Source organism: Ipomoea nil, unplaced genomic scaffold, assembly GCF_001879475.1.
Source record: "Ipomoea nil cultivar Tokyo-kokei standard unplaced genomic scaffold, Asagao_1.1 scaffold2805, whole genome shotgun sequence".
NCBI lineage: Eukaryota > Viridiplantae > Streptophyta > Magnoliopsida > Solanales > Convolvulaceae > Ipomoea > Ipomoea nil.
This window is the reverse complement of record NW_017619233.1, coordinates 3,347,329-3,356,094: the sequence shown is the minus strand read 5'-3', so window position 1 is coordinate 3,356,094 and position 8,766 is coordinate 3,347,329. Positions and strand designations below refer to the sequence as shown.

Genomic DNA, 8,766 nt, shown 5'->3' with positions numbered 1-8,766 from the left:
ACAGATCAGTGACACTTGTCACCATCTTAGCATACATAGCAGTTAGAAGTTAGTTTCTTTCTGTTTAGTTGTCAACCACCTTTCCCTCCCTTTTTGCCTTGATGTATAAAGCTTGTGTTAAACTCCCAGAGATCAATGAATAAAACAGTTCTCTTTTCTTCTTCTTTATCATCTGTTAACTCTCTTTTGAGCTCCATGAAATTGGCTCTTCGGCTTTACTACTAAAATTGAGGTTACTAATAGCTTTGCCGCGGAGCTGTGGGGCCTAAGGGAAGTCTACGGCTCGCAAAGAATAAGGGGTTGTTAAACAGAGTAATTGTGGAGCTTGATTCGGAATATGTGATTGTCGTTATGAAAGGGGACGGACATGAATGGGTGCTTTTCTACACTTCTCAAAGGTTGTAGGCTTCTTTCTGTTTGCTTTGATGAGATCGTCTTCCATCACACTCTGAGGGAAGGAAACAAGTGCGGATATCACCTTGCTAATGTTGGGCAAATTGGGGATTGGGGGACGACCATTTGGGACGCACCTCCCGCCAGTTTAGACATGCTTCTTGCCGCCAACGCCTTTGGTGCTAGTTACATTAGAGTGTGGTAATTGTGTTCCTCCCGTTGTGTATGGGGGAAGCTCACACAAAAAAAAAAAAAAAAAAAAAAAAAAAAAAAGAATCTTGGGAATTAATTGAGTTGTTTGAAAGTGCGTTAAATTACAATTTCAGAACTTTTTTACTCTTTTTTTTTCCTGTTTTTTTTTTTTTCTTGAAACACACAACTAGGGTTCAATATTGTGACAATCCATTTAAAATGGTAACAAATGTGTCATCACACACACTATATATATATATATATATATATATATATATATATATATATATATATATATATATATATATATATATATATTAAATACCCAAAATGGTCCCTCGACTATAGCTAAATTCACAAATTGGTCCTCAACTTTCAATTTCACCCAATTAAGTCCTTAACTTTGTAATTTTAACACAATTTAGTCATCTGTCTATTTGACCGTTTGTTAACTGTGATTTTTGAGGATATATATGTAATTTCATGGTCCATCGTCGGTTTTTTAAGGCTCCGGTTGCATTTCCAGACTGCACTGTTACATTTGAATCCACTATCGAAAGCAATCTACCAAACCCAGTCACCTTCTTCATCCTCCCTTTGGATTCAATGTAGTTGAATTCGTACCAGAGCGAAGAAGACGACGTGTTTCCGAACCGGTGCAACGTCATCCTGGAGGCCTCTACGTGTTCCGACGTGAGTTGAAGGTTCTTCTGGAGATCGTCGATCACGGTCAACAAACGGTCAATTAGATGGAGGACCAAATTGTGTCAAAATTGCAAACTTAAGGACTTAATTGGGTGAAATTGAAAGTTGAGGACCAATTTGTGAATTTAACTATAATCGAGGGACCATTTTGGATATTTACTCATATATATATATATATATATATATATATATATATATATATATATATATATATGACATGGGTTGCGAGCTTGTGACTGCTGCAAGATTGCAACCCCTGACAAAAGCAGATGCGACAACGTTTTATATATATTTTTTAATTTGCGTTTTTGTTTTTTTATTTGGATGTAATGTTGAAGTATAGTTCTTTTTTAAAGTGAGAGTGTTGGAGAGATAAATTCAGTCTTAGCTTATTGATGTGTGAATAGAAAGGACCAAAGGTTGCGGAAGCTTGACTTACTGGTTGCTGTCGACAAATTATGCCGTGAACCTAACTCGACCTTGCAAGGTGGACCCGGATTATGTTCACAATTTTTGAAATCTATATTCACAATTTTAAAACTGAATATTCATAATTTTAGATCTCAATATACAAAATTACAGAACTCAATATTCACAATTGCAGAACTCTATATTCATAATTTTATAACTGAATATTCACAATTTTAGATCTCAATATACAAAATTGCAAAATTTAATATTCACAATTGCAAAACTCTATATACACAATTACAGAACTCTATATTCACAATTTCATAACTCTATATTCACAATTACAAAACTGAATATTCACTCGTTGAGTTGTTTTTAATAATTTTTTTTTTTTAAAAATGACTATGGAAATTATATCACTAACGACACCGTTATTTTTACACGCACAAATTGCGTTATTTTGGACTTGCAAGGTGGACTCGGGTCCATGGCAATTGGTTGTTGTCGGTATCAAGTTCTAATTTCGTTTGATCACGTGCTATTTTTGGGCCTCTTGCCTAAATTCAGAGTATCTGACTTTGGAAAAAAATTCCTATCCTGAAGTTCTGAACACCAAATTGGAAGTTAATGAAACTAAATTTGCATGTGCATTCAATATTCTACGTGTGACCCACGTGGAGGATGCTACTTTGAAATGCCAAAACACGCCATACTCAGCAAATAATAGAATATAGAGTTAATACCCAAAATCGTCCTCGACTATAGTGGTTTTTCTCAATTTCGTCCTAAACGACTTTGGTGACCTAATATCGTCCCAGACTTTTGTGTTTCGCTCAATTTAGTCCTCCATTTGTTATTCCGTCAAATTGGTGTTAAATAAAGGGACAATTCAATAATATCAATATTGATCTCTCTTTACTTTCAACTTGTGAAGTGCGAAATTCTTCTTTCTTGTACGAATTACACCCAGAATTATTCCCGGACCTACAAATCAAATTTTATATTCGCAGTTTTAGGAGTAATTCGTAAAAAAAAAAATGGATTTCGCAGTTTACATGTCTATGAGTAAAGAGATGCCAATATTAAAATTACTGAATTGTCTATTTATTTAACACCAAATGGACAGAATAACAAATGAGAGACTAAATTGAGCAAAAATACAAAAGTCTGGGACTAAATTGAGCGAAACACAAAAGTCTGGGACGATATTAGGTCACCAAAGTCGTTTAGGACGAAATTGAGAAAAACCACTATAGTCGAGGACGATTTTGGGTATTAACTCATAGAATATATAAAATAATAAATACCTAATTTCACTTTTTCAAAAAAAAAAAAAAAAAAAAAAAAAAAAACCTAATTTCACTAATAATATAATCTTTTATTTAAAATGAAAGAACGCTGTGTAATTTAATATTTAAACAAGTAACATGTTTTTAGTGTTTATATTTTTGTGTTAACTTTATTTTATTTTATTTTAGTTGATTTCAAAATCACTCATAAAAAATCTTAAACTTATGTTATTAGGCTATAAAATTTTTGACAGTTGTACTAATTTTTTTTAAGAAAAAGGTTGATAGTATGTCAAATATTATATCAAGCAAATTCATATGTGTATGGCAAAAACTTGTGTGAGGCCGTCTCATGAATTCTTGTCCATAAGACAGTCCAATCAAAATGAAAATATAATATTTATATTAAGAAATGCAATACTAATTAGTAGGGATGGCAACAGGCGTGACATACTCCCCGCCCCTATCCCCGAAACCCTAACCCCATCCCCATTCCCGTCGGAGATTTGAAAATAGTCTCCATTCATATCTCTGCGGGAAATTAAATTTGGCAGGGACGAGAATTCCCATTCTCGGTAAACTCTTAGTCAAAATCTTAAATAATTGTAATTTTTAATTTTAAAAACTAAAAACCTAAATCTTAATTTAAATATTATAATAACTATTTGGGGACGGGATACATAATTGTTTTACATAGTTGTATAACATAATACACATATTCTTTTTTGAAAAGATAATATATACACATAATCTAACATAATACATAATACACATAAACTTTTAACCCTTAAAAAAAATCTCATGTTTCGAATGTACATAATTGTATAAAGAATGTATATAATTATATAAAAAATGTATATAATTGTAGAACAGAATGTACATAATTGTATAACATAATTTACATAATTATATATCAGAATACACATACATTCTGCCGTGTCAATTCTCTACACAATTTAACAAAACGACGTCATTTTAGGAGGCGCGAGACGCACATTATTATGTGCTCCGTGGTACACGATATAACGATTGAGGATGTGAGTACTTCAATCACAATTCGCATGTTCTTATATGAGTTTGAAAAACACCACATATTTTTAAAATTTAAACTATTTTAAGAAGTTACTCTTGTGACCACAGCCTACACCAACAAAATTTAATAAAAAACAATAAGGGTGTGTTTAGTTCGCACATGAGAATCAGAATCACAATGTGAATCAAATACTTAATATTGGCAGGTAAATTTTTTAACTAATGAAAGAGAGATTTTTTTTTTTTTAATTTATATAAATTTTTTTTTTTTTACATGTCCCTACCAAAATTTAAGGTAAGGTAAAAAAAAAAAAAAAAAAAAAAAAAAAAATCATTGAAGTTGCTCTTAGTACAGACTTATTTTATAGTTCCTCTTTCGCGGGTTATGCATCTTTGACAGTTGACAATGACCATTGGCGTTCTGTTTCGTTTCTATCTATTATAAAGATTATAAAATAAAAGTATATTAATCACATCGCTTATAATTTATATATTATTAGACGAGACACAGCTAAGCTAGCACGGCGGTGCTGGGTGTCTAGAAATGTGTGCAAATTAAAGTAAAGCGGCCGTTCTGAATTTTCATCTCATCTGATCTGTGTTGATCGAGGATCATATCGGGGGAATGGGTTCCTGTTATTCTGTGCATAAAGATAAAGAGCACCCAGCTAAAGCAGAGAATAAGCACAACTCGCACCTCAATGGCGCCCACACCCTACTCGCCGATCTTCTCCTCAAACCTCAGCCGTCTCCCCATCACGCCGTTACCACTACTTTTTCCCACTTTGGTACCATTCTCATCTCTCTCTTCATCATCATCATATATTTTCTTGCAATCTTTTCGTGTGATCTTACGGATGAGTTGATTGTAGAGACTATGAGAGTTGATTTATCAATGAATACAGAATACTTTTCAAAATTACTAATAAAAAATATCTCATTTTATTTATCTCTTCAAAATTATGTCAAACAAAATACAACAACTCTTAATGAAGTGGGATAAAATATACAATTTACAATTTTATATACTGAATGTTCGAAATTTAAATTGTGAACATTCAGTATTTAAATTATGTATTTTTGTACTCAAGTTCACCGAATAATTTGTCATGTTTTATTAGACGGGCAATATGTGATACATACGTTGCTAATGGACTTGATAGCATTTTATTTTTCATGTAATTTTTTTTTTCAAATTATCAGGTATCGTGTAAAATGGAAATGAAAAAAATTATTTTGTAATTAAAAGAGTATGCAATCCAGAAGCTAATTAAAAATTTCAACATCAAATTGTTCCGATGGGAGGCTGTACTGTCATTTGTTTGGAGAATCTACTTTTCATGGATTCTTGAAAAAAAAATAAAGACAAAACATTTTTTTTTTTTAAAAAAAAAAAGGTAAAACAACAAATTAAAAGAAACAAACAAGAACCCACCATTGATGGATTGAAAGATATTCCATTTTTGTTTGTCTGTATTGTTAATTATTATTCCATTTCTAAATCTTTTTTATATATATGTATGCGCATAATTGATCTCTCCGCTGATGTGGACAATCTTTGGTACCTACCAATTTTGTACTTTGGTTGGTGACAAATAATTTGCATATTATTGTATCAATTTAATCATGTGGCTCATTTGCCCATGAATATCTTGGTATTGCTGATAACTAGCTATCATTAGCAATATAAAAAAACTCTATCAACTATCAGTTTAGATTTTTAGTCAGATAGAAAACATGCTTCAATTAATATAACATGTAATTCAGGCATGACATAATTTAACTATATATATTGTGTAGGTAGCAATGAGTCATTTTTTGATACACAACCTTGGCTGGAGTCTGACTGTGAAGATGACTTCTATAGTGTTAAAGGAGGTGAGATACATTTTATTTTCATTCAGTACAGTTAAGCTTTTTCTCATTCTTTCCTTCCCTATAATAATGCATGCAGATTTTACCCCATCTTGTGGAAGTACACCTGCCAATCAAAGCTTCTCTTTAGGAACTCATCCTAAAATTAATGGACCCATTTTAACTGACGATAGAGCTTTCGTTTCTGAACCCCAATTGTCTCCAAAAAAGAAGAGCAAGAAACTATTCCAACTTTTCAGAGAAAGTTTAGGAGGTGACCAGGATTTCACTGTTCTGGATGGTGCACACAACTAAACAAGTCTTTCAATAATCAAAAAGGCCGCCATGCTGACAACTGGTTTTGATCCCCTTCAGAAATCTGCAGATGGAACACCTTATTCTTCTTCTTCTGCTGCATATAGTAGCGAAAGAACTCCCGGCCCAGAGCTCAAAGCTGATTCAAAATCAACAAAGAGTGGGCAATGTTGCCTTCCAAGGTTGCTTTGAAATCTTGACTTTAATTTAATGGAAGCAGGAATCAAGAAAATGGCAAGTCCTAGCTAGCTAGCTGCAGTTTTGTGAGATGAATATATTTATATAAATACTAGTAGAGATAGGAATAATGCTATGAATGGCATAGGTTAAGTTGTAGAGGCCAAGAGGTAAAGCATGCAGGAATCATCAGTACTGTATGTCTGTATGTCCATAGAATGCATGTAATAACCCGAATTACTGTTTAGTTTAGGCTCAGATAGATTGTAATAATTTGTTATACCAAGTCCTGATGAGAAAATGAAGATGTGCATAATATGAATGTCAGCGGATGCCTAGGAGAAAAAGGGTGAAATGCATTATATTAGTGCATGTACCTATATCCTTGACAAATTAAAACCCATCCAATTAAGCTCCCCATTCAAGAAGCTAGTTTGGAACTGCCTCTTTTCATAATTTCAACTATATATTGATCTAGGAATTTTGCTCACTTAGCTTGTTTGTGGTTAAGCCTTTCCGTTATTACATTATTATAATATTAGGTTAAAGTTATACTACTTTAAAAAAAAAAGATTAAAGTTATACTAATTAAGGTAATCTATTATGCACCTTAGGAGGCGTTTGGTTCAGGTTATATAACATAACCAAGGGAATGTGACATTCCAAAGTTCACATTCCGGTGTTTGGTTCATATTATCTTTAAGGAATCTAACATTCTCAAGGAATGTCACATTCCCTCCAATCGGATTTTGAAAAGAATGTAATTCCCTTCAAAATCTTAGGTAATGTAAGATAACATTGGTTATGTTGGTTTTATATATATATATATATATATATATATATATATATATATATATATATATATATATATATATATATAATTATTTTTGTAATTATATATATATTTTTTATTTTTATTAAGTTATATGTTATGTTAGCATATAAAATAATTTTGTTTCTCAAGTTCAAGATTTTAGTTAATATTTTAAAATCATGTAATTATATATGATACCGTTATCTTATTTATTTATTTTAATTTTTAAATTTATTAAAATATATGAAAATATGTTAAGGATGTTATAGTGTGTATAAAAGATAACATTAAACCAAACATGATTATATTAGATACCCCAATTTTAACCAGACACAGGAATCTAACATTCCTAACAATCTAACATTCCCTAAGTTAATCTAACATTCCGTGAACTGAACGAACCCAAAGTATTTTAGCAGATTTCTAAGACTAGCCCAACAAATACAAAGAAACATATATAATAAAAATATATTGTCAATCTAGCCAGCTAGTTAGAAAATACAAAAAATATTTCAAAATGGGCTTGCTCTTTATTTAAATAAAATACTAGTCTTTAATTCTTCTCCTTGGGTTTCTCAAAGTCTCAATCCATGGTATATTCTAAACATTCCATGTTGGGCTGGAATATTATCAAGCCCAAGATGAGCAACATAGTGCACCTTCATATTATAGTCTTCGAACTTCACTACAAAAAAATGCACATAAACAACAATGAAAAACCATTGTCTTTTAGGAAAAAAAAAATATATTGTTGAAGTTGGAGTTTTATTAAAATAAGAGGCTTTGCTGAATTTGTCAAGGCAGCTCATAATTGTCGCGGCTTGATTTTTCGAAGCTTCCCCAAAGAGAAGCAGGTCATCCGCGAAGAACAGATGAGATAGGCCTAGAACCCCCCCCCCCCCCCCCCTTGAGTTATGTGAATTGGCTTCCAGTTTCTCGAGGTGACAAGGTCTTGCAGTTCATAAGCAAGGCGTTCCATGATAATATTGAATAAATATGGGGTGAGGGGGTCACCTTGGCGAATGGCTCTTCTTGGAGTGAAGGAACGAAGACGACCACCATTCCACATGATGGAAATGTTGCTTTTTGTAAGCGAGAAAAGGATGAGATTTATGAGATTTCTCGGGAAACCAAAGCTTGTCAGGGTGTCCTTAAGGAAACTCCAATCCACACTATCATAAGTTTTGTGCAGGTCCACTTTGACAATCATAAGGCCTTTTCTACCACGTTTTTTATTCATGGTGTGGATAATCTCTTGGGTGAGGATTACATTGTCCATGGTAGAGCGCCAGGAGGGAAACTATTTTGATGGGGGCCGATGAGCTTGCGTATGATGGGTCTCATCTTATTCACAATCGTTTTTGAAATGACCTTAAGTTCTTCACTGAAGAAGAAAAAAAATACAAGCACAAACGTTGGGCCTACTACTAGCTAGTCATGGATTAACTAAAGGAGTATATATATAATCATCTTTTCTTCTTCAAGTTTAGAACACCCTATTATCACAATGAAAATGAAATGAAGCTTTGCTTTTTGTTTTACCCTATGAGTGCATCTCTAAGTCTAAAAAACCAAACCTATAGT

General features: G+C 32.6%; 1 protein-coding gene across 1 annotated transcript; it reads left to right on the top strand.

Annotated features, from left to right (window-relative positions):
* The first annotated feature begins 4,438 nt into the window (after nucleotides 1-4,438).
* LOC109158181 (uncharacterized protein At3g27210-like) lies at nucleotides 4,439-6,414 on the top strand. The gene is made up of 3 exons (XM_019306049.1): nucleotides 4,439-4,810; nucleotides 5,823-5,900; nucleotides 5,977-6,414. Exons 1-3 carry the CDS (start codon nucleotides 4,648-4,650, stop codon nucleotides 6,189-6,191), a joined length of 456 nt encoding a protein of 151 aa, XP_019161594.1. The 5' UTR covers nucleotides 4,439-4,647; the 3' UTR covers nucleotides 6,192-6,414.
* The last annotated feature ends 2,352 nt before the right edge of the window (nucleotides 6,415-8,766 follow it).